This window comes from Phacochoerus africanus, chromosome 7 (assembly GCF_016906955.1).
Source record: "Phacochoerus africanus isolate WHEZ1 chromosome 7, ROS_Pafr_v1, whole genome shotgun sequence".
Taxonomy (NCBI): domain Eukaryota; kingdom Metazoa; phylum Chordata; class Mammalia; order Artiodactyla; family Suidae; genus Phacochoerus; species Phacochoerus africanus.
The window spans coordinates 14,276,557-14,301,723 of record NC_062550.1 but is presented as its reverse complement, the minus strand read 5'-3'; the positions used below and the strand labels follow the sequence as shown (position 1 = coordinate 14,301,723).

At 47.0% G+C, this 25,167-nt stretch overlaps 1 protein-coding gene across 1 annotated transcript in view; it reads left to right on the top strand.

The window, feature by feature from the left end:
• Window positions 1-2,013: 2,013 nt before the first annotated feature.
• Window positions 2,014-25,167, top strand: part of TIMP3 (TIMP metallopeptidase inhibitor 3) — a 56,952-nt gene continuing 33,798 nt past the window's right edge. Inside the window, exon 1 of the mRNA XM_047786453.1 lies at window positions 2,014-2,482. Coding sequence (XP_047642409.1) covers window positions 2,362-2,482 — 121 coding nt within the window. The 5' untranslated portion in view covers window positions 2,014-2,361. The remainder of the gene's footprint in view (window positions 2,483-25,167) is intronic.

Genomic DNA, 25,167 nt, shown 5'->3' with positions numbered 1-25,167 from the left:
CTTATAAAACCTTCCACATGACTGGCACTGTGCAGGGATAAAGGAAACCCTCAAATCCCGCCAAGTATGCTCTCCTTCAACCTGGATTCTTGGAGTGGCCCGAGTGCCCACTGGTTAAGACTCAATGGGCTGCTGTCCACACCAATACCCATGCCTCCTGGGACCCTATTTTGCACTCTTAGGGCAAAAAAGCAGTGTGACCAAAATTTTCAAGCCTCAAAGTGTTTCTAGTGTGGTTGGGGAAATAGTACAACTATATCTCAAGAAACAAGGAGCAAAGTTCTAAAGTAAACACTGAGAAAAGGGGAGCTCTCTGAGTTGGGCTATAGTTAGAGTTAAGGTGGGGAGGGTCTTAAAAGTTGGGAAGGAGAGAAGACAGAAAAATGTGGAAACTAGATTCCCTTCCTTATAGTTAAAAAATTTTAAGGGAAAAAAAGGAATTTAAAAATGTTCTTGGAAATACCATTTCCAGTGAAATTTTCTGCTTCTGCCATTCCAACGTCTCTTCTCTGAGGTGTAAAGGTTGAACTTGCATTTCTGAGCAATAGTCCCAGTCCTCATTTTGTTCCAAACTTTGAGCATTTCTATAACCAAATCATTTAAGCCTCTTTCCAAAAGGGATGAGTTGGGAGAGAAAGGGAGAGAGACAGAGTAGAAAGAAAACTCCAGATGCAAAGGGGCATTTGGGTAGTTAGAGCTAACTGCTGCTAAGGCCCAAGAAAATAAATGCCCCTCTTAAGGTGGCAGCGGTGAATCGAGTTCCTGGATGGTTGCCAAGTCACATCACTTTACTATGCCAGTTTCCTCATCTGGAAAGTGTGAATAATACTTTGTGTTTTTCCTATCTAAAAGGATTATTGTGAGATGTAATGAGGTGAGGTGTGAAAAATATAAGGCGGGATCAATGTGTTACTGAATAATAAAAATGGTCATAGTATTAGTTATTAGCAGTTATCCATTACAGCTAATAGTTCTCCATGATCTACTTTTATCCCAGTTTGGGGTCAGTTCACCCCAAATTCATTGCTAAAGGATGGAGACCTGTCTGCCCTAGATGGGGTTACTACTTTCTCCTGCCCTTTCTATTTAACTGGGTTTTTTTTTTGTTTTGTTTTGTTGTTGTTGTTGTTTTTTTAATAAGCTCAGGGCTCTTGCACTTGACGTTCTCTCCACCAAGACTGCCACATGGCTGAGGCTTTCATTCTCATCTCAGCCAGGATGTCACCTTCTCAGCCAGACTTCTTCTTATTATCCCATAGACAGCAGCGCCCTTCCTAGTCCTTTCTAGCTCATTATTCTGTTTTATTTTCTTCATGGCACTATCACCTTAGAAAATCACCCTATGTATTTACTGATGTATATAGCCTGCAGTTCCATAGGAGCAGTTTCTTTTGCTCATGCCAGCATCCAGAACAATGTTTGTTGAATGACTTCACAATTTACTCTGTCTGAACCCAGGAAACAATCTTTTATTACTGTTAGCTCCAAAAAGCAGATGGCTCCCTTCTATGCAGGAAAGTCAGGGACGGAGGTAAGGGGTGTAGCGGGGCTGTGTGGTGATAGGTCATTAACCTAGTTCTTTCCCCAGAGTCTGCACTCTCCAGAGAAGGTAGAGAGCCATCAGCTATCCTTTCCTCCAGCCACAAAATCTCCAGGGCCAGGGCCACCTCTAACCTGCCAGAGGGGTTGGTGCTGGGGTGGATGGTAGTTGATTCTGGTTTGGGTCAGAGGCTCCCAGAGGGCAGGGTGGGCAAGTGGCGAGGGTGCAGGCAAGAAGCGGACGGGGGCGCCGCTCCGAAGGCCTCTCTGCAAGCGCGTATCAGAGGCACGTCCAGCCCACCCACTCGCGTGCCCATAGCAGCATTATTCCCTATAAGGATCTGAACTGTCCGGGGGCGGCCCCGCCCCGTCGCCCCGAGCCCCCAGCCCCGCCCCCTTTTTGGAGGGCCGATGAGGTAATGCGGCTCTGCCATTGGTCGGAGGGGGCGGGCCCCGCGCTCCGGAGAGGGGCGTGCCGGGGGGACGCGCTCTATATCACCCGGCCGCCGGGCTGCGGCGCAGAGCGGGCAGCAGGCGGGCGCTGGGACAGCTTCTTTTCCTCCTGCTCCTCGGGCTTCTCCAGCTCTTGCTACAGCTCCCGCTCCTTCGCCCAGAGTGACTGCCCACTCGCCGAGCCGTGTGCCAGCGCCGAGGCAGCCTCGCCTCACCCCAGCCCGTCCCGCTGGGCACTCGGAGGGCGGTGTACCCGAAGCCAAAGTTGCTCCACACGGCCGGGCGGGCGAGCTCAGGCTGCAGCGACCCCGCCAGCGGCGCGTACCGCAACTTTGGAGAGGCGAAAGCAGCCCGGCAGCGGCAGCGGCAATGACTCCCTGGCTCGGGCTCGTCGTGCTCCTGGGCAGCTGGAGTCTGGGGGACTGGGGCGCCGAGGCGTGCACATGCTCGCCCAGTCACCCCCAGGACGCCTTCTGCAACTCTGACATCGGTAAGCGCTCCGGGTGTCCCCGCAGGAGCCCCCGCGGTTCCCGCTCGCGCGCTGCAGCCAGACTTGGGTGTTGCTCCGGGTGGCATGGCGAACCCCTCTCCTTTTCTCTGCCTAGGCTCGGGCAGGTTGTAGATACTCAGGTTCCTGCGGCGGGGGCTCTGGCTTGACCGAGGGGGGAGGTGCCCTGCAGAGAAATCCACTGGACCGGAGTGAACCCCTTGTAACCATGCTCTTTTAGGGCGTGAGGTCCCTAATAGTCCTTTTGACATCTGGAAAATTTCCTTTTTCTCTTGGGAGGATGGGCTGGGGGAGGAAGGTGGGGAGAGTGTTTCTAAAACTTGGAATGCCAACTAAAACGCTGCAACGGTGAATCTTTAAAAAAAGAAAGAAAGAAAAGAAAAAGAAAAAAAAGTCGCCAGACTTGTGCAGGGAAAGTTGCAGGAGAAACTTGAAGTTTTCTGAGTTTGCCTCATCTCCTGCACCCATGAATTTAATTCTTTTCAATGAGACCCAACCGAGCCTCACACTCCAAAGGCAAGTGCTAACTGAGCTTCTTGGCCTGACCAGTTTGGGTAGATTTAAGGAGAAAAATGAGAAGAAAGCCTTGGGGTTGACCCTCCCCAGAGGAACTGTGTTTGAGAGTGTTGATAGCAAGCAGAAGGTGGCGTGTGTGAGGGATCACTTATCATATAGCTGTGAGAATTCACAGGAAGGTTATTTTTTTTTTCCTTGAATGTGTGTGGGGAGGGGGACACAGCAGTGGAAAACGGATTTGTCACCAAAAGAACAAAGATGCCAGGGGTCACATCATGGTGACTCTTTCAAATCAGACTTAGCCTCTTGATTAGAGACTCGGTAAGAAGTAGGACCAGTTTTTATCAAGGGCCTTGAGAGTGTCCTGGGAGAACTTGTTTGGGAGTTTTCGGGACACTTGTGTTTGGATGGTCAGAGATGGAGTAGCAGCTGGAAAACATCTCTCCTCTCCTTTCCAGTTCATAAAGCATACAAGTCCAGTGGCCCCTGCTGTGTGTGTGTGTGTGTGTGTGTGTGTGCTGGGGGTGGGGTGGGACACAGTCTCGCCACCCTCTGCCCGTGTCGATTCAGAGGTGAAGAATGGAGCATGTGTGTTTTAAGCAGTCATAAAGGGGGAAGGAAATTTTCCACTGGGTCCTGGGTGAGGGCCTCCACAAGTGTGCTGCAGGGGAGGAGGGGGAGGAGGCAGTAACCCGGCAGGGGAGCGGCTGAGGTTGGGAGGGGTGCTGCTGGTGGGCCTGGTGAGCCCAGGGGAAGTAGGGGAGGTAGCTCTGGGGACTATGTCAGTCCAGCTGGCAGGCATAGATATTTGTGTAACCTGGGGTCACCTGTGTTAGTGGTTTCCTGGGGCCCGTGAGGTACACCTTTCTCTCTCCTGGGGGAATGTGGCTGGCCCCTGGGTTTGTGGATGGCTTGGAAGGATGCTTTTAGGCTCCCTGAGGCCTGGAGCCCCTGCCCAAATATTACACGACCTTTCTCTCCTTACCCCATGGGTGTCATTCCCACCAGAGCAGTGCTGGGAGTGGCTGCTGCTGGTGGCAGTGGGTTCCAATCCTGCTCAGTGAAGAGCATATACTAGGGGCCAGGAGTCAGGTGGTGTCAGAGTGTCCTCCTCTGCTTGACAATGTTTTGGGTGTGTTCACTTGGATGTTTTTGGTGTGTGGGAAGAGGGAGACCTCAAGTCTTCCCTCTGCCCTTGGCTTTGCGTTTTCACCCTGGAAGTTCACCAGTGAACAGTGGAAACAGGAGCAAGGAGACCACTTCCAAGGGGGGTACTCTTGATCCTGTTCACTGCTTGGGTTTCCTGCTGTGTGTCTGGGCTGACACAGAAAGTTCCTCATAATTTCTCTGGATTTTTTCAAGACGTCCACCCACATCCCCCTCCTCAATAGACTGTCCAGAGGAAAGCAAAGTTACTAGGAAGTACCCAAACACCAGAACATTGTGGTAGCAAAAACAAAAAAGAAACAAACAAAATCTTCGATACCGCTGGCACCGATCCAAGACGGCTCTGCCTGGGTTTGGTGGTGCACTGCACTAGTGGCAGGGATGAGATAATGCTTTTAAAAATGGGAGGTGTGGGTGTGGGCCGCCTACTTGTTGACCTCCGCTGCCTTACAGTACCCTGCTGGCGTCCAGTAGGTGGCTCCCAGTCTGGGCTGACACTCTGCCTGTCCGCTCCCTGGAGAAATGTGTTGATGTTCTCATTGCCCTTGACCCTTAAACCCTGCCAGTCAATGCTGTAGCTCATGGAAGAGGCAAGCACCAGCCCACCAGCTTCTTCTTCCAGAACCTTCCTGGCTGTTTTCTCTTCGTGGCTGGGTGCTATGTTGCCAGGCGAGGGTCCTCTCTAAGGAACCCGCCCATGGTCTTCCCTTTCGTTTCTCCTCATCCACAGGTGTCTCTTTTTGCCTTTCTCCCTCAAAGCCCTGGGGATTGGCATTGCCTTCTGGGTGAGGAGGAGTTAAAAGGTGTTTCTATGGCAACTCCAGGCCCTGCACCCTAACGAAGTGTTTAGGAAAAGAATAAACTACATGCCAGCTTATAAAACATACTGTGGGGGAAAGAAAAGAACTTGGCAGCAGCCACGATGTCTGTGGCCCCCTCCCCACCAGTCATTGCCCCTGAAACTCTTGACAAAACCTTGACTCTGGAGGAGGGAAGGGAGGAGACTAGGAATGAAGAAGGCAGCCTTGGCCTGCTTTCTGCTTCACAGCTCTATCCAGTTCAGGAAGGGGTGGACAGTGCCAAGAGTCTTCTGAAAATTGGGGTATGTGTGCACGCGTGCGTGCGTGCATGCATGCTTGTGTGTATGTGTGTGGGGGGATTCTGCAGGGGGGCAGGGGCAGTAGAGAGAGAGAATTTTGCTTCAGAATGCTAAGCCCTCCTTTGCAGAGAAGAAGAATAGGGCTGTGAGCCCCCGCCCGCCCAGCCTGTTGAGAATTTGAGAGTGAGGCTCAGCTTGGGGGCCGGCTGCCAGCCCTGGAGGATGGGCTCTGGATGTCTCCAAATTGTTTTGACAGGGACCAGTGCCAGCAGATTCTTTCAGTATCAGATCTGAGGTTGTGGTTTTAGCAAAGAAGCCATTTTCAAAAAAGCCCGGTCTGTTCCCTCTCACTCACAAACACAATTATACTGTACACTGGACTTAAGGAAAATGAAAAGGATCAGACTTCAGAGAGGAGCCAGTCACTTGGGAAGTAAACCCAGGCTGTCGACAGACATCTCAGTAACTGGAAAGAGGAGAGCTACTCTGCGCAAGAAGAAAGAAGGGACATCTCTCAGACTCCCACTGGGTGCAAGCACTTTGCAGACCCCATGTCCTTTGTCCATCCAGCATCCTTAAGAGTAGGTATTACCCCGATTTTTTTTCAGATGGAAAACACTGAGTCAGAGAGATCATGCTTGCTCAGGGTCACCCAGCTACTCTATGGTAAGACTACACCCATTCTTAGTTATGCCAGACTTTCAAAACTTTTCAGCTTTCACTTGGCCTTGATCTTCTAGGGCCGGCAACTCTTCCTAAGACCAGGATGCAAAGGACAGTTAATATCTGAAGAACGCCCTACTTATCGACTTGGGGAGTTTTCATTACAAAATATGAAGATAGCCAAACTGGCCAGAGGTTTTAATTAAACATCATATTATGGGAGTGAGAACTAATTACTATTATTATCATCGTCTTAGGGTATAAATAGAGAAAAATAAAGGGATGTTTTTAATGTTCTTTGGCTATTAGAACTGGAAGAGACTCTCAAAGCCACCAAGTCCAAGTTAAAAAAAAAAAAAAAAAGACTCTGTTTATCTCACTGAGACCCAGGGAAGAGTAAAGCTGACAGGGACAAGAGATCTTAGCCCTCAATCCTCTTTCCCTTCTGAGTGAGGATGAGTAGGGGTCTCCCAGGACAAGGTGCCCAGTCTATATAGACAGCCAGTATGGTGGGAGGAAAACCAGAGAAAATCCGGAGACGGGGTCCTGGGCTGGCTAGGGAAGGTGCCCCTCCCACAGTTCTGTGTCCCTTTCACAATCCCTGGATAGATAAGACTAGAAAAGTGGCCACAGAAGTGGCCTGGGTGGAGGGACTTTTGTTTGTTTTGCAGGAACAGCAGGAACCATTCAGCTCCACTGCTGAATGGCACATTCCAACAGGTTCATTAATTAAAAACAAAAACAACAACACAATTCTCCATTGCATTTAGTTTTTACCATTCCAGGCGGTATGGACAAGGAGGCCCCTTCTTCTAGCTTTTGTCATGGTCAACTCCTGGGTGGCCTGGAGAGGCAGTGTGGGGTGATGGAAAGGCCATGGGGCGGGCAGAACTGGGTTTAAATCCTTCCTCTGGGGCTTGTTGACTGTGTGCACTGAAGCCTGTTATTGGCCATTTTTAAGCATTAGTTTCCTCATTTATAGAAGGGGAATAATAATCTGTATCTCCTTGGCCCTTTAATTTTTATCTGCATTTAAAATATTACAAGGATAGTATATATTCATTCTATGTTCATGTGTGTATGTGTCTGCGTGTACCTCTGTGTCCATCCATCCATCCACCCATCATCCATCCCTGTCTGTCTGTCTGTCTGTCTGTCTATCTATCTATCTATCTATCTAAGTCAGATAAGGGTAAAATCCTTGTTGAGTCCTTCCTCTAATTCTAGTCCCTTCCCCAGATCCTTTCTTCCCTTTTCTCTCCAGATGCTTTCTTCTGTTCCTTATGTATGTAAAGGACACGATATATAGGTATTCTTTACATACATAGGTACCCACAGACAACTCACAGTGGTTTTCCTTTGGAAACATGAGTGGTAGAGCACCATTGAGAGTAGAATACCGCATACAGCATTCTATTTTTTTCAATGAACAATGTGTTAGAGATTGTTCTCAGTTAATATACATATAGATCGGCTTCATTTTTTTTTAATGTGTAGCATTCCATAGGGTTATACATTTTAAAAACTAATTATGTGATTACTATGTGTCAGGCACCATTCTAAATAATTGACACGCATTAACTCATTTAATTCTCTCAAAAGTCCCATGAGGCAGGTAAGCTACTGTTGTCTCCGTTTTACAGATGAGGCAACTGAGGTGTAGAAAAATCAGGTAACTTATTCAAGGTTGTAGCAGAACCTGTATTTAAACCCTTGCAGCCTGGCTCTAAAATATAATCAACTACTATATTACATATCACATTACATTATGTTATATATCATATTATATACCATGTATTGCTATTTACTCTGTAGTACTATAACAATATAATAGCCCTATAGGTATAGGTATAGGTATATATTTATTTAGTCATCCTGCTACCGATTACATATCTAGGTGTCTAACAGCTTTTCATCGTTACAAAGAGCACTGCAAATAGTCATTGTACAATCCTCTTGTTCATATGCACAAACACTTCTCTATGGCAAATACGCAATTTGGAATTGACATAAAGTACATGCATTTTACATTTTAACAGTTCCTGACAATGTGCCTTCCAGAGTGGCTGTGTTCACACAGTTCTTTTCAGATAAGCAACATGCAGAGATGGAGGAACTATTACAGCTATTAACAGCCCTGTGCTGGAGATCCTTTCATGCTTCTTTCAAATGGGAAAACAATTTATGACTTTTATTGACTTTGTGAGGTTTTTTTTCCCCCCTTTTTGCTTATCCCTTTGTTTCTTTGAAAGGGAGCAATATGAAGGCCACTTAGACCAAGCTGATGGGAGCATTTTGTAGGGAGAATGGGGCTTACATTCCAGGAAAGCCATGGCCCTTGTCTTGTTGCTGTTTGGGATTAATTTGGTTGCAGATGGTTTTACTTTTTTGCTTTAATAATAAGCCATGGGCCTTTCATGACACTAAGTTGCTTGATTTCGGGGTTTGACATGAACCCAGGTTTGTGTTTTAAAGATGTGTACATGCCCAGGGGCTTGTTTGCTGACTCAAAGATATCCCCTAGTTGACTGGGCCTGGTCAGGCTCAAGGTGGCAGCAAGGGGATGCATCCCTTTGTCCCCCTTCTCCCCTTGTCTTTGAATTTGGATGGCGCTTAGATGAGAGTGGTGGGATGGCCATGGGATGGAGAAGGACAGCCTAGAGGGGGCGAGGTTGGTTCTGGCCAAGAAAGACGCTAGAGTCTCATCTTGATGGGTGCTAGAAGGCTGGTTTAAGAGAGAATTTCACTGTCCTGATGAGACCCTTTCAGTGGACTCTTGGGATAAAGTGTCATGAAGTGGCTCTCTCAATGGCCAGTCTGGGCCCTGCCCCCCTTGTCATCTACCTCTCTTCACTGGCCCTTCCAGTGAAGTTCCTATTCTTTCTCTGGATCTTGGCCAAGTCCCCTTGGTTTTGAATACCCCTCATTAACTTCTTATTCGCCAGGTATCACTTGATCCCAGTTTCCTGCTCGCTCTCTGGCACTGATGCAGAATAGTCACATCGTGCCCCAATTGTACACATGTTGAAAAAATCATCTTTAGGAAAAATCAAGTCTCCAAAGTTGCTTGGAAAATTCCCAGAGGGAGTCATTCTTGGGCTGACCTAAGGGCTTTGGACCACCCAGAGGGACACATCTCGCCCCTCTAAGATGGGAGGCACCTGCTATGCCCTATGCATTACTTGATAAGCCCAGCCCCACCTTCAGAGCATAATACTCTACCACCCTCCCAAAGAAAGAAATTTGAAGATTTCTAAATGCTCCACAGAAGGGGATCATCAAAAATGATAACTGCCTTTCAATGAAGTGCACTTGCTATGCTCCAGGCACTACACCAAACTCCTTTTTTTTGCATGTCAATTACCCTATTATGGTAGAGGTAGAGACTGCCCATCCCAGCTGCCTAGTGAGGGATCTGAGGCCAGAGAGGTGAAATCACCCACCCAAGACCACACCACTAAGAAGCAGATGAACTGGAACCTATGCTTGCTTAGTCTACCTCCAAAACCCGTGTCTTGTATCAGTATGGACCAAGGGCTAGGACTCTTTAAATTTGAGAAGGTGCTACCCCTTTCACAACCCCATATTGGTTTTTTGACTCCCTACTGTGTCCTCTGTATGCTTCTCTTTGATTATCTTCCATAGCCAGCCTCTCCAGCCCCTGCTTCCCCTGCTGTCCCCAGTTTAATTACAATAGTCTTAACAAAACCAAGCCTCACACCCTATTTCTAATTCTTAACCACCACTCTTTCCATTCAGTGGTTCTAAGCCTTCAATACCACAGATTATTTTTGATAATTTTCCTCCAGTGGATTTCATCTTTGGAAAAAATTATCCATCACAACTTCATGTCTCAGGTGTTATTTTTCCATTACAAAACCCAGTTAAGGAGATCCCATTGTGGCTCAGTGGAAACGAATCTGACTAGTATCCATGAGGATGCAGGTTTGATCCCTGGCCTCGATCAGTGGGTTAAGGATGTGGCATTGCCATGAGCTGTGGTGTAGGTCGCAGACATGGCATTGCTGTGGCTGGTGTTGCTGTGGCTGTGGTGTAGAGCAGTGGCTACAGCTCAGATTCGACCCCTATCTTGGGAACCTTCATAAGCCAAAAAATCCCCAAAAAACAACCCAGTTAAACTATATCTATCACTTCTGACACTAGCCAGTCATTATTCTGGTATAATCAGCTAATACAATTAACTTCAGCCCAAAGCAAAGAACCTTGATGCTTTCTTAAGCCTGAGAAGCATTCTCATGGATTATTGGATAATGGCAGTGTATGATTTTGGCTGGCTCACTAAAGTGCTGAAAAGAACTCACGGACCTCTTGTAGATTGCTGTTCTGCCTCCTCTGGGAATGGTTCTTCACTTTCACACCAGTTTGCCATCTCTCCACCTGTGGACATGTCCACCCATCTCCCACCCTTTCCATTTACATGTGGCCCCCAGTGCTGAGAATAGGGCTGGAGGAGGCGATGGGTAACTGACATGTCCTAGTTGAGTTGCCTGCCCTTTCAGAGGAGGTGACATGGGCTCAGGTGTTTGTTTTCCTATATGAATCTCTGATGGCTGGAGCAGATGAGTACCGACTCTAGCTAAAGGGACGCACTAAATAGCATTTGACAGGAGGTGACAAGGTGTCTATCCCAGCCATAGTGGGACTAAGAGGGCTTTGGGCTAGGTTGCTAACAAACTAGTGTCTAGAGGAGAGGAGGGGGCCAGGAGAACTTTTCGTGATTCATCAGAAGCCATCTACAAGATTGGGATGGTTTGGCCACCACAGAAGTGACAGTCCATGCTGCCCAACACCCAGTTCTGATTTATGTTCACATAAAGCCTATCACCAAATGGTGTCATTCATGGTCCCAGGCCTGTGGCCACCTGCTCTTTGTGGAGGATGGAGAAAGGAAGGAAAGCTGAAAGATTTGGCTTCAGAGAATCCAAGGTAAAGTTCATCAGGTGGAAAAATAGAGTCCTTGGGTGACAGGGTGTGGGGAGGGCAGGGAGAGGGGAAATCTGAGCAGACCAGAGCCATTCCAGAACCAGAAACCTTAAACATTGCCAGGCGATCATCCCCTCTACCATCTTTGACCCTTCTCAGAATGAGGGCACTGGGCACTGGAGAGCCCTGTTGCCTGCAGAGGAGGAATGTTCATTCCTAAATCTCAGGGCTTCTGCAACCCCCAGGTTAGGGTATGGGGAAGGAGAGCCTTACAACCTGAGGATGTTGTTTTCTGACATGAGGGCTCACCTTGGCTAAGGTGCTTGTGGTTCATGGATTAGGATGGATCTCGTTTTGATCTAGACTTAATCATCATGCATAGACAGAGACTTTGAGATTTGGAAACAATAGCTCTGTGAGCTCTGCATCACAGAGCATGGGTTAGTACTCTGGCTTCAGTTTCCTCATCTGCAAAATAGGGGGAATAATAGCACATACCACATTGGGTTGGTGACTAAGTGAAAACATTTGGGGAAAATGTTTTGTACAGAATCTGCCACACACCAAAAGCTCAACAGATGTTAGCTTTTAGCAGTAGTGTTATGTTATATGGCAGAGCAAGTATTCTCACTCTATGTTTGGTGAGGAAAGCGGGACTCTGAGGGGAGATGGGATGTTTTCCAGGGTCACATACAGAGAGCTGTGTTTCAAAATCATGGTTTGACACCCCCCTCTCCCACCAAAGTCTAATGTTCTTTCACTTTGTCACACCGCCTCCCACAGGACAGAACAACAAACAACAAAGTTCCCCTCTATATTTTCATGATTCTCCACAGTTTAGAGTCTTAAGTCTACCTGATCATATCTGATGATGACAACCTCCCACTGAGGAAAGCAGGACAGTGAGGGGTCATTGCTCCCCTTGAACAGGTGTGGGCAGTGAGGACTGGTGTGGTTCAGGAGCTCGGGATTGGAACCAATGTCTTTCAAGTCTTTTCAAGGGCTAGATGCCTCTTGTCCCTCATCAGACTGCTCTAGCACATTTGCCTCTGGTAGTCACAGGTGACAGATTCTGGGTTAGCCAAGGGCAGGACCTGGGAAATGGCGATACTGAACTTGGGTGTCAAGTCCGTAGCCCTGTCCTTATCTACCCCAGGATTGGGGGATGTTCACTTGTCTAGGAGTAAGCACTAACCTGGAGTTAGGATACCTGGCATCTAGTAGTAGGTCATCTCCTAATTCTAGAATCACCTTAGTGATGTCAAACTCCCTGGATTTTAGAGTTTTATCTGTGAAATAGCAGGACTGGCTCTTTGTGGCAATATATACACCTTTCCCTCCACACACATTGATGGTAACTGATAGTTTGCTGAATGCCTACTACGTGTCCAGTATTTCTGGCTCGAAGCTCCTTTGGAAGGGGCTCTTTAATCTAGCAGCATAATTGAGCACATAAATACATCAACAGCACCTTTTAGGAGGTAACTTCTTTAGAAATATGGTCTATTAAGGCAAGAGCCAGAATCTCTGTGGTTGTAAAAGTGGATGAGGGCTTTGACTAAACAAAACCACTAATGAGCTGACATACTTTATCAGATGACATATTTGACCACCAGACTTCCTGTTGGAGCAGAGCTGGTGTGCCAAACAGATAGCAAGCTAGCCAACCCGGTAGGTGGCTAGAATTAAAAATCAAGGTCACTTTAGTCTCTGTCATTGATTGTGGGAAGGCTTGGTAAAAATTCTTTTGAACACTGTTAACACCACTACTGAAGCTGAGAGAGAAGAGGTGGAATTGAGACTCATTGCTGATGGGAACAAGGCCTTTCTGAACCATGGTCTCTCTGAGCAGCCCCGTCCTCCAGAAAATTTGGTTAATGGCTTGGCTCAAACATCCACACCTGAACAAAACTCATGCATGATTGGCTTGGATAAAAACCTGTGATTAAGACATGTGTCATCTGATGGAACCTTTGCTTAAATGGATTAGGAGAGGGTTTAGAAGACTCAGATCAAACATGTGCCCTACTGGGCAATCCCAGTCCACTCCTCTCTCCAACAATAGAACAGAGTCATCCGAAGATCTCACGAAGGACTGAGAGATGCGAGAGAGCCCGGACATCCAGGCTGTTCTCTGGGACACAGTTCCAAGCAAAATGGGTGCAGTGGGAAAAGACTGCACAGGAGGTAGGCAGGTGTAGGTGTAGGTTCCAGTTCTTTCTTGACTGGACTGGGTTTCCTCACCTCTCACCTAGGTCAGATGACAAATCCAAATGCCCACCAAAGCTAGTCACTGGAAGCTGGATGGTTGCATATTAAATATATTGATTTATTACTCAGCTGTACAAAAAAGCATATATGTGTTTCTCTAGTCTCCTGTTTTCCCACTTTTAATGGGTACTAACAATCATTTCTTTATTATAAGACAAACAACAAAACAGTGGGCAAATATGATGAACTAATGACTTATCTTTGGCTTTGGAGTAGGGAAGCAGTATGGAATGGTGGTGACTATGGCAAATGGAATAGTTCATGTCCCTTCTGAAAGGGATGGCTGTTCTCCAGCTCCAATCTATCAGAATGTAAGTCCGATACTGCCAGATCTCCAGCCTCTTAGGATAAGCTCGAAACCCAAGATTTTAACATGAAATCTGATTTTTTAAAAAAATTATGGTTCAGTTAAAAAGAAACACACACCTATACAACATGTGTGAGCCAAATAAAACATGTCCTTGGGCCAGCTTCAGCCCTATGGCTCATCAGCTTTGTGACCTTGAGTTGAGATAATCTCTTGAATTTCCTTTGGGTTGCAGCATCTCTGAGTAAATAGGACCAACTGCTTTCTCAGGCAAAATAGTGCACCTGTCCTCTGTGTCCCAGGTGCACCCATGTTCTGTATCTTACTTTCCACACTTTCTGAGGTGGTTAAGAGCACAAGTCCTAAAGTTATACTGCCTGGTTCAAACCTTGGCTCCAGTAATTGCTAGGCTAGCTCTACGATCCTAGACAAGTCAATCCTCTCAGCCTCCTTTTCCTCACCTGTAAAATAGAGGATGCCATAGTAGTACTTTTAACCTTGCAGGGTCATGGGAGAATTCACAGAGATGATGGGAGTTGCCAGCTTGGCCTACAGCCGATATGTAGCAAGGGCTTGATAAGCGTCAGCCATGGTGCTCCCCTAGACGGTGAGCCAGCTGGAGTACAGGGAGTCACATCCTACTCTCCATCTCACTGCCCAATGCCTAGTAGGCGTGCATAAATTATCTCGAATGAACGAGGGCATTCGAGAAAGAGAGCCTTCCAGCCTTTCCTGGCAGTGGTGTACTTAGCTTACGTGTGTGTCGAGAGAGAGAAAAAAGGAAAACCAGTTTTCTTGGTTGGGCACAGCCAGTGCAATGAGAAAAAGCTGGTCTGAGCTACTAAGATAGCAGATAGCAGGTTAAACCATGGCAGTCGTCTTGGAAAATATGACCAAAGCCATTGCCCATCCTTTTCCAAGCTGAGAAGCCAAGAGGTGGCATGGAAACCAGAGTGCACATGTCAGACTTTGGGTGCATACGTCGTGGGTGCTTTGGCAGCTTGACAGATTTTATTTATTCAGGGCCCCTTTAGCCAGAGGAGATTCCTGGAGGCTCTTAAAATTTAATGCCCCACCTGGATAGTTAACATCTGTGTTTTATTTTGTTTTAAAAAGTTAACCCCAAATAGTTCAAATTCCTTCAGGATCCCTGGAAGAAGGATTTCTTACTGGGCTACCAACAAGCAGAGAGGAGAAAGAGTGAGGCAAGACCAAGACCTTCCAGGAGAAATAACACTGCAGGCCACAAACGTGGGCTATGCACGTAATTTAAAATTTTCTTGTAGCAGTAATAAAAGGGGGGAGGGAACCTGTGAAATTAATCTCAATACCATTCTTAATCTGTCATTTCAAAATATTATCTTTTCAACATGTCATCAATTTAAAAATTATTAATGAGGTTTACATTCCTTAAGTTTTTGAAATCCAATATATATTTTACACTTGTAGCATACCTAAGCTTGGACTAGTCACATTTCAAGTGCTTAACAGCCACATGTGGTTAATGGCCACACATTAATAGGACAGCACAAGGCAGGACAGTATTTGTAATGCAAGCCATCTTTTTTTTTTTTTTTTTCTCCTTCTAGTGGTTTTATGAGCTATGCACTGAGATGGGGGGAAACTGGGAGTGCGCTAGGGCTGGTAAGGGTCTGAGGCTATTGACTCTGCTACAAGTGGCTTTCGGGCTGCAGGTCCCTGTGCTGTGAGACTGTAGAGCCATCTGAGTCCTGCTCTCACTTGACAAATGAGGAAACTGAGATCCAGAAAGGCGGGGTGGTTTGGCCTAAGAGATTGAGCTGGAAATGGAATAATAATATTATTTGATAATATCTGACACTTATGAATCATTTTTACATTCCCACAAATTACCTCCTTAAACTCTCATAACCACCCAATGAGAAGGTGGTCATTTCTATTTTGTAGATGAAGAGATCTGGGCTTAGAGGAATTAAATATTGGGTCTAACACTGGTTGACAACTGTCTTGAGAGTGTTACGTACATATTATATCAATTCTACTATTTACTATAAGTTTCATATTAGGAATTATTATCATCACCACCATTCCACTTCTCAGATCTGAAAACTGAGGCTGAGAGAGGCTAAGTAACTTGCTTAAAATGTGGCTAGTATGTGGTGGAGCCTGCCTGACTCTAGAGTCTGAGCTCTTAATCACAATTCATGTTCGAGGTCACCCCACCATATAATGGCACAGTGGTGTTTGAGCTGGTATGTCTGCTCCCTGGTCCATGGTCTTTCTCTACCATCCCATTGTACTGTCTGGATCACGACCCTTTTGATTTCTAGCACTTTTTGCCTCACTGTGCTGCCAGTAAGGACCAGACCAGGGAAACTCTGGACCCCAGTGCTGATTGAAGGGTGCAGGCAAAACAGACACATCTCCTCTGGCTTGGCTGATTCCCAGGCTGCTCTAACCCATGAAGGCCAAATTCCTGGCCCAGTGGAGGAGGGTGGGAAGAACACTTGTCCTTTCTGCCTTCCCAGTTGGGCGAGGTCAATGTACCAGGTTAGAAAGTGGTATGTGCCTAATTGCAGAGGGTGCGGTTGAGAGGATTAACACTCTTTAAATAGACCTCAGAAAACTAAGAATAGCCTCACTGCCTGGAAATTGATGGGTATTCTGGACCACAGGCCATCCCAGTTAGTAAGTGCTCAATAAATGAGATGAACTATAGGAATAAACAAATACTGAAAATGGGTCATTGGGAGCGCCCTTAGCCAGTAAGACTCTGAGCTCTGTATCAAGAGGACTTCAGACTGAAGTTATTTGCGTCTTCCTGCAGGCTGGAGACCTCTGTTACCTCCGCTTGTCCACTTTTGCAGTTTTGAGGGTCTTTAGGCCGGTGTCTTTATTTTTGGCAAGGAGAACAGCAAGCACTTAGAATACCAGGGAAAGGCAGGTTCAGTTTGTTTCCCCCTATTTCTGGCTTGGGGCCTGCTATACCACCAGGCCAGAAAGATGGGCATTACTTCTTTTTGTCCTATTATCAGGGCTTCACTGTTCCCTAGGGCACTTTGAAGATTCCAGTCCATCAAAGCCTTAAGATGGGAACCTCTGAATTTGCCATCAGACCTGGATCCATCCCCTAACACAGAGTTCCTAGGACCTTACTGAAGGCTACATTTTTTTTTTGGCTCAAAAAATTGGGGTTGTCTTCCTGGCAAAAATTCAGCATTGCTACCTCTTATAATTTCTCAGGTGAACTGTAAGGATATGGGCAGGAAAGATTTCCTTGTACTGTGGGTGAGCCTAAAGCAGTGTTTTCCAGGGTGTGATCCTCTGAATACCGGCTGTAAGAAATGTTCTTTAAGCCAACACACTTGGTAAAGTTGTTTACTGTAGTCTCCCTTGGAGATGCGCAACCGCCATCAGCAGAATAAAGGCTCTGAGGAGACCTGCTGCATGGTAACCGATTTAACTTAAACACATCTGATCCAGGAACTAACTTTTCCTAAGAAACACATATTAACCTTGTTGGTGAGACACTGCCCAGCTGAGGATTCTGAAAACCACTTTTGCCCACTTGCCTGCCCTGTGACTGCCGAGTTGGGGAGGAGACAGCCATCAGTACCATCTGTGTTGCATATGGCTTATCTGGGGTTTTGCCAAGCAGAAATGGCTGCATCAGTGTGAGTGGGCACCGGATAGGGGCGGGAAGAGGAAGAGGAAGAGACTGAGTGATCCTCACGGCCAAGCGTTGGCCAGACTAAGGTTCCATCCTCTGCCCCTGACTTGTTTTATAATCTTAAATTCTGGCAGTTCCAGTTCTTGGCACACATCAGATTTGTAAACCCTCGTATCTTGCTTACACTGTTAGGGGCTTGATGGAAGGAGATGTGGCCGTATGAAGTATTTATGACCTGAAAGTCCAGGGCACAAGTACTATGGAGAAAAGGTCATGAGCAGCAGAGGGGGCTTACCTGTGTGTCCCCATCCCTGGTCCCCAAGTAGTCTTAGTCTGAGCTCTCACGTCTCTGATCTACACTTCTCTTAGATGAGCATCTTACCATTTTACAGTTAGCCTCTTGGAAATCCTGATTAAAGCTACCTGATTAAATATTAAAGCTACATATTTCTAGAGGTTCAGAGACTTTCCTGAAGGCCAGCTATAATCATCCACCCAAATCAGAACACTTATTTAGAGAATCACTGAGTTGGTGATGGTGTGTTAAAACGATAGCAAAAAGAATAACCTAACTTGGTGTGAAATTGTCTGAAAGTGAGTGCCTCTGCAAATTCAGTGCCTGCTTGGAATAGTTTGGTGGAGGAATGGATTGGCTATTTTGCCTCAGTCTACACAGGATTTGAGGTGGTCAACTAGGGATTTTATCTCCTAGTTTTGTGGCTCTGGGCAAAGCAAGGACAGATACTCCTAGCCTATGTAGTGGATCCACTATGTTCACACTAGTACCAAAGGGTCTTGGCTACCAAGGTTCTGAGGGCAGTGTGGGGTGCAGAAAAAGGGGCCAAGGCCTCCAAAGGATAGGGCCCCAGGCCTGGCTCTGCTCCCTCTGGCTGTGCGATTCTAGGTGTATCACCTCCCCTTGGAGGGGCCTTGATGCCCTTGATGAAAAGGTCTTGGGTCCTAGGCATTGACCATTCTGATCCCAGCTTTCAAGGTGTTTCCTTGGGAGAGGGAAGGAAAGAGCAAAGTGGGGCCAGCAGAGGGAGACGACTGGGTGTTTGCTCAGCCATCCCCAGGGCTGGGGCCCCAGCTCCTGCCCCATTAACTCCTGTCAAAAAGCCCCCTTGCCTGTGGCCAGACTGAGGAAAAGCCTGCGGACAACACGGCTTCCACCTGGGCCTGGGGGTTGAGGTCGGGGGGACAGAGCTAGCAAGAGAGCAGCAGGTAGGGCTCTGAGGCTGGGAGGAATGTGGGCTGGGGAGGAATTCCCTGTCCTGGGGCTCTGACGCCATGGGCCAGGCAGGCGGTGGATTCCCAGCCAGCAGGGTCACTTCACCTCTGCCACTCCTCTTACCCCCTCCTTCATAATTTCCTATTTCCTGCCTCCTTCTCCTCTGACACAGTTATAAATAACCTCCAAGGCTGGCCTCTGGGCTTGAGCATAGGTGAGCCCGAGGAAAGTAGAGGGGACGAAGGTGAAGCTGTGTCCCCCACTTGGCTGGGGTGGGGCGGTCACAGGGTTTCAGGTTGCCCGAGGGAATTTTGTTTCCTTATTTTTTCCAGTAGGGAATGAGGTAGTGAAAGAGGAAATGATCTGTGTTGACGTGGAGAGGCTTGGCCTCCCTTGAGTCGGTGCTGGGTTATGCCTGCAAGGAGCTACTGCTCTGGTGGCTGAAGATCCTGGAGCCACAGGTCTGAGAGGCTTAGAGAGAAGGCATCTCAGGATACTCAGAGGGCTGGGCGCCATGTCAGCAGGACCTGTGGCCTTTTTCCATGCCTGGTGGGAAGCTGAAGGCTGTGTGTCAATTTCTATCTTCTTCCTCAACCGCCAACCATGTCGTAGGTTGACACCACCAGGCATGAGCCTCAGTCACCATCATCTCCATCTGGCTGCCTCCATGACTGTGCAGAGGATCCATGAATACATTCGCTGTGGACACATCTATTCCTTGAACAAAGATTTACTGAGCACCTACTAGATTCCAAGCAATGGGCGAGGTGCTGAGGCCACAAAGAGCAATTGGCTGTGCACTTACTCTCAAGGCTTTGGTTCAGCCTGTCCTCCTCTCAGCTGTGGCTCTGCCCTCCCACCTCCACCGGTCCAGCTTGGACAGATGAAGACCTACAGGAAGCACAGTTGAGGTCCCCCTTTCCCACCCCATCATTTGTTTTCAAAGGTTCAGAATACAGAAGAGGGGGATTCTGAAGTGGCCAGTGTGTTAACTTCACTGTCGCCCATTCACTGCCCGACTTCCTCTTCTGCCATGGGCCCATGGAAGTTTCTACAGTCATGATGTGCTGGCTCTCTGTGGTACCCATCCTACCACATGGCTTCCTTGGAAACTCATCAGCTTTTTTTTTTTTTTTTTCTGTGTGTGCTATAGGCTGCCAACACCTAGAAAGGATAGAGAGGGTGCCTTTTTTTGATTCACACAAAGGTGCAGTGTAGGTGTTGCTCCTGGCTCAGCCAGGGTAGTGAGTCAGACCTCCTGCCTGGCCAGGCCCTAGCTCAGGCTGGCTTGTGTCCCAGGCCATCCTCATTCTCTGTCAACATGACCGTGGGTCATTTCCAGCATTCCCTTCTTTATCCACTGGTGTGTGTGTGTGTGTGTGTGTGTGTGTGTGTGTGTGCGCATGTGTGTGCATGTTGTCCTTGCTCTGCTGTCTACCCATTCTACTGCAGCTCCTGACACCACTTGGGGACCTGGAAAAGCTAAGCCTGGCAACAAGGCTTGGTATCAGGAACCAATAGGCACCTAGCTCATTGGCATTTTTTTTAACCTCATTTAATTTTAGGATGAGGGACAGTTTTGAGAGTCAGCCTGAGATTTTTCCTGACTCATGTTTCACTGGAACATCTTGATTCTGCAACACATTTGCAGGGATGGGCACAGACCCCAGAGAATTCAAGTCCTGGCATCATCAGGACCTGTACTTCCAGGTCCAGGAAGTACCGGGGGTTGGAGAGCTGGGGGTTTGGGATATGTTCTGGGATAGAGGATTGCAGAGGCTCACTCACACCTATTTGTAATCCAAGTCTATAGGTGTTGGTTCTTGGAAGGACGAAAGGAGACTTACTGGATGAGAAGTACTGTGTGAATGATACAGAGACTGAGCAGGTTTTGCCAGACATTGCTAATTAATTCTCTCACTGCTTATTTTATAGATGATAGAAGTTAGGGAGAGACGTGTTAATTGGCTTCAGGGTCCCTGAGCCAAGCATGACCAATCTGAGAAATCCAGGTGACTTCATGCTTTTCCATCTCAGCCTTGCATGAGACTATTTCTGGGCACCTAGAATCCTTCTGTAGGCCTAATTGGAGAGACAGTGGAGGGTGTTAGAAAGAGATGGAGCTTGGAGTCAAAGAGACTTGAGGTTAGAATCTCAGTTCTGTCTTTTCTTCATGGGGTAAGTTTGACTACATTGTTGTAAGCTCTGAGCCTCAGTTTCCCCAACTGCAGATGGGAAAGATCCAAGTTGTAATGCAGGGCTGATGGGACGAAGGGTGAGCTATGTCAGCAAGGCCAGGGGCTCTCAGAAAATGTTGAACTGAGGCTGGATAGAAAAGCATGTCCTTTACTTTCCAATGAAGAGCTCCTCTCTCTCGGTAACCACTAAGATGTCATTAATGCTATGCTAATACAAGCAGAAGCCAAGAAAAGGTTGGTGTGGCTCCTCAAGGAGGTAGAGTTTATAAAAATAGATATATTGGAGAGACCAAAGAAAGGTAAATAACTTTATGAATGGAAGGAGGATGGGTGGAGATCTGTTTGCTCTGGTCTTAAGCCTGGTTCTGGGATGAAAGAATTAAGAATGTCAGGTTGGATGAGAAAACAGAGGCCCAGAGAGATGAAGCCCTTCCTTAGGGTCATGCAGCTGACTGGGGAGCAGGGGAGACAGCTTCCAGTATTCATAACTGCCCCATGTAGCCCCTCTTGTCACCCTATGCCCCCTCAGTGGAGGGATGCTTTGAAAAGACAAAGGAAACTTCGTGAGCAGCGCCCCCCCCCTCCTGCCGCCGCCCCAGGTGGAGGCGGGGGGGCCCTCACTGCCCTGAGCTGTCTGCTTCAATGACTGAGAAGCTGGAACCCTCCCATCTGTCCTTCCCCCTGCCTGCCACCAGCAACTAGTTTGTTTCCTTGTGCCGATGCCTCTGGGGATTTCCAGAGAATGTCCCTGGTTTGGGCAGAGCCGTGTGGAGAATCCTGGTGCTTGCATTCCCATCCTCACAGAGTTTGGTCTGTCACTTCCACAGGCTGCCGTTGAAAACCAAGAGCCTCAAAACTGAACATGCCCTTTAATCAGCAGTCTCATTTCTGGAAATCTAGTCAAAGAAATACTTAAGCAGTGAGGTCCACAGCTGCATTGTTGCTAACTTTATACACAAAAAGGATTAATCATGAATAGATTGCTAAAATTATGATACATTCATACAGTAGAATTCTCAGTAGCCATATACAATGGCTTGAGGTAGCCTCTACTTAATGATGTGGAGAGATTCCCATGACGCACTTTTGAGCAACAGAAACCAGTTGGTTAAAATAATGATATGGCTATTTATAAAAATGTATAAAGAAGAAATTTTGGATATCTATATAAATACCAAAACATCAGCACTGGTTATCTCTGGTTTGTGGGAGTCTAGGTGATTTTAATTTTGATCAGTATATTCTATAAAATGAAATTTCATGATGTGACATTATTTTTATAATCAGATAATAGAACAATGGTGGGAAAGTAAGGACTCAGCGGATACCCTGGACTTAGGTGTACAGCACCACTGTGGGACAGCACCAGGAAACTGCCCCTTTCCCAGGCACTCATCTTTGGCTCCTGGTTTGAGGGAGGAACTCCTGTGTCTTGTGGTGGGCTCATCCCATCCTGCTCCTGTGGACATGAGCTGGATTTTCTCTGACTGAGGGACCTGAAGTGGGTGGGACCTGTTGGCACTTGCCACAGGGGAGGTAGGAGGGGGGTTCTTACTGGGGACCGTGGGTGGGGTGGGTTTCCTCTGCTTCTCTTCTAAATAGATTTGCACCTGGGGGGTTGCCAAAGAGAGTCACCTCTGAGAAACCAGGATGCAGTGGACCTTCTATATCCCAGCCCAGAAATGGCCGGGGTGCTGTGGATTGGCACAGAGCTGGTCAGGCCTGGAGAGGTGCGGTCTGGGACTGAGTGAACCAGCGCTAGTGGGAATAGCAAGTGGAGGGAAGGAAAAGTGTTGCCAAGAGAAACTTGGGCCCTGAATGCTGAGCTCTGGACATAGCCCAGTGAATGGCTGAGGCCGGAAGAGGCTTGGTGGGCTCTTGTGGGGGTGGGGAGGGAACACCTCACTCAGAGTGAAAAGACCTGGGTGGTATCCTTAGTCATCCACACTGTTTCAGGTGAGTCGGTCCAGCTCAGAGCCCCCATCTTCAAGCCTATGAAACAGGTATTCTTATAATCCCCCACATGGTGATTGCAGGGGAGGGTCCTATGACACCTATGGATGTAAGGTAATGGAGTGGCATCTTAGGAAGGCAGCACATAGAAAGGCAAAAAGTCCCATTTAGAAAGTCAGAGAGCCCTTAAATCCCTCGAGAATACAATGCCATCTCTCAGTAACTCCATCTGAGCAGGCCTTCCTTTAGCATTGGGACAGGTCCCCGTTTCTTCACTGGACAGCCCCAGAGGAAACAGCTGGGTTGTTTTTGGAAAGCAGAGGACAACACAACCAAGACATGCTGTATCTTTGGGCCCCACAGTCATACAGGATGAGATAGTACCTCCTAGGCTCACTCAGGAATCATGGGTAGGAGAAACTGACTGGACCCTTTAAAACTGAGGAAAACAATATATTTATAATGAAATATACATAAGTTTGTACCAAAACAGAATCACTGAGTTCAGCTTGGTTAGAGATGTATGTGTATGGTGTCAGTTCCCTGTACACATAGAGAAGAAAGTTACTTTTATTAGTTGAATAGGTTATTCTTATGGCTCTCTTCAGGAGAAACCTTCTGGTCTGTTTCCTCTCCTTTAGATGTCATTCTTTTGCTTCCAGACCAGTGTTTGAGGCAAATGCCTTTGATACGGAGCGAAGAGAGGGAAAGCAGTTTGCATTCACTCTTTGACCAAAAGGGATGCTCCCCACTGTGCAGCCTACTACAACTGTCCATTCCAAGTAGAGAGCTTTTTATAAGAAGAAGGGGCAGGCAGGGGCAGGAAGGAACCTCATCTGGGGTGGTGGCCTTAACCACTGACTTTGTGACATAAACCATTGTGCTCCTCTTGGCCCTGCCTATTCTGGGACGTTTACTGAAACCTTGTAAAACTTTTGAAATAACAGACTGGGCCCAATGAGGCAGAAGAGGGATAGGACTCAGGCAGTAAGATGTCCTTCAGACTTGATCACTGGCTGGCCTAGGTGGGGCAGGGCCAGGGGCTGTGGGGTGGGAGGATGGGAGGAGACAGGACTGAGTTGTGCAACCTGAGAAACCATGCCCGATGCTTCCTCACCTATGCTCAGTGTGAGGCTTAGGTGTCTGCAGAGTAGTCAGCTCATAAGTGACTGGTGACTTGGGTTAATATTAAAATTATGGGCTTAAAAAGTGGTGATAACTTCTAGATTCAGAGAAGTCATCAGGTAAGTATGTTAAGATGTGTGTATGCATATGTGTGTGTTTGCATATATTTGTATATAAACGTTCACATGTACATATGTGTATATATACACAAACATAAACACACAAGGATGTTTATCACAAAGTTGTTTATAAAAGTGCTGTATCCACATAGTTGGAAACAATACAGCTCTTCAAAGGGATGAGGCCGAGCCAGATGGACTGATATATTAGGACTGAAAAAAACCCCAGATCACCAAGAAGTATGTTCTATATGATGCTATTATTGGGGCAAGGAGGAAACCTATATCCATAGGCTTATATGAGCAAAGGGAAAAAACTGAAGGTTAACCTATAAATAAGGAGCATAGTTATAACTGGGTGGTAAGAGTTTATTTTAGGTTATTTAAAAAATTATCATATAGTTTTTTTTGTCTGCCTCTTTTTTCCCCAACTTTTCTTCAGTAAAATTGTACTATTTACATAAGAAATAAATAATGTAACAAAATAAAAAGCATATGGAGTTCCCATTGTGGCTCAGCAGTAATGAAACCAATTAGTATCCAGGAGGACATGGGTTTGATCCCTGGCCCCACTCAGTGTGTTAAGGTCTGTGTCGCTGTGAGCTTTGGTGTAGGTTGCAGACACAGCATGGATCCTGAGTTGCTGTGGCTGTGTTGTAGGCTGGCAGCTATAGCTCCGATTCGACCCCTAGCCTGGGAACTTCCGTATGCCTCGAATGCAGCCCTAAAAAAACAAAAAGAAAGAAGGTAGGAAAGGAAGGAAGGAGGGAAGGAAGGAAGAAAAAAGAAAGAAAGAAAAAAAGAGGAGTTCCCGTCGTGGCGCAGTGGTTAACGAATCCGACTAGGAACCATGAGGTTGCGGGTTCGGTCCCTGCCCTTGCTCAGTGGGTTAACGATCTGGCGTTGCCGTGAGCTGTGGTGTAGGTTGCAGACGCGGCTCGGATCCCGCGTTGCTGGGGCTCTGGCGTAGGCCGGTGGCTACAGCTCCGATTCAACCCCTAGCCTGGGAACCTCCATATTCCGAGGGAGCGGCCCAAGAAATAGCAACAACAACAACAACAACAACAATAACAACAACAAAAGACAAAAAAAAAAAGAAAGAAAAAAAGAAAGACAGAGCATAGATAAAGCCCCAGGAAACTGGCAGGTAAGTGCATGGACCAGGAACTGTAGCAGAAAAACAGATACCTTATTCTCCTTTTGTCAAATTCTAGCCGTGAGGCCTTGGGAAATTTCAGTGTCCTTACTGTACAGATCACAGGCAATTGAGGTCTTAAGATGTTAACAGTAATTTTTTAAAAACTCTATACTCCGACTATGTCATCTTAATTATTCTTTTCTCTTAACTCCCTGGCATTTTAGATAGTGCATTTTAGCTGGAATACAACTTACTGTGCATCTTCAGTTTCTCCAAACATTTGCTAA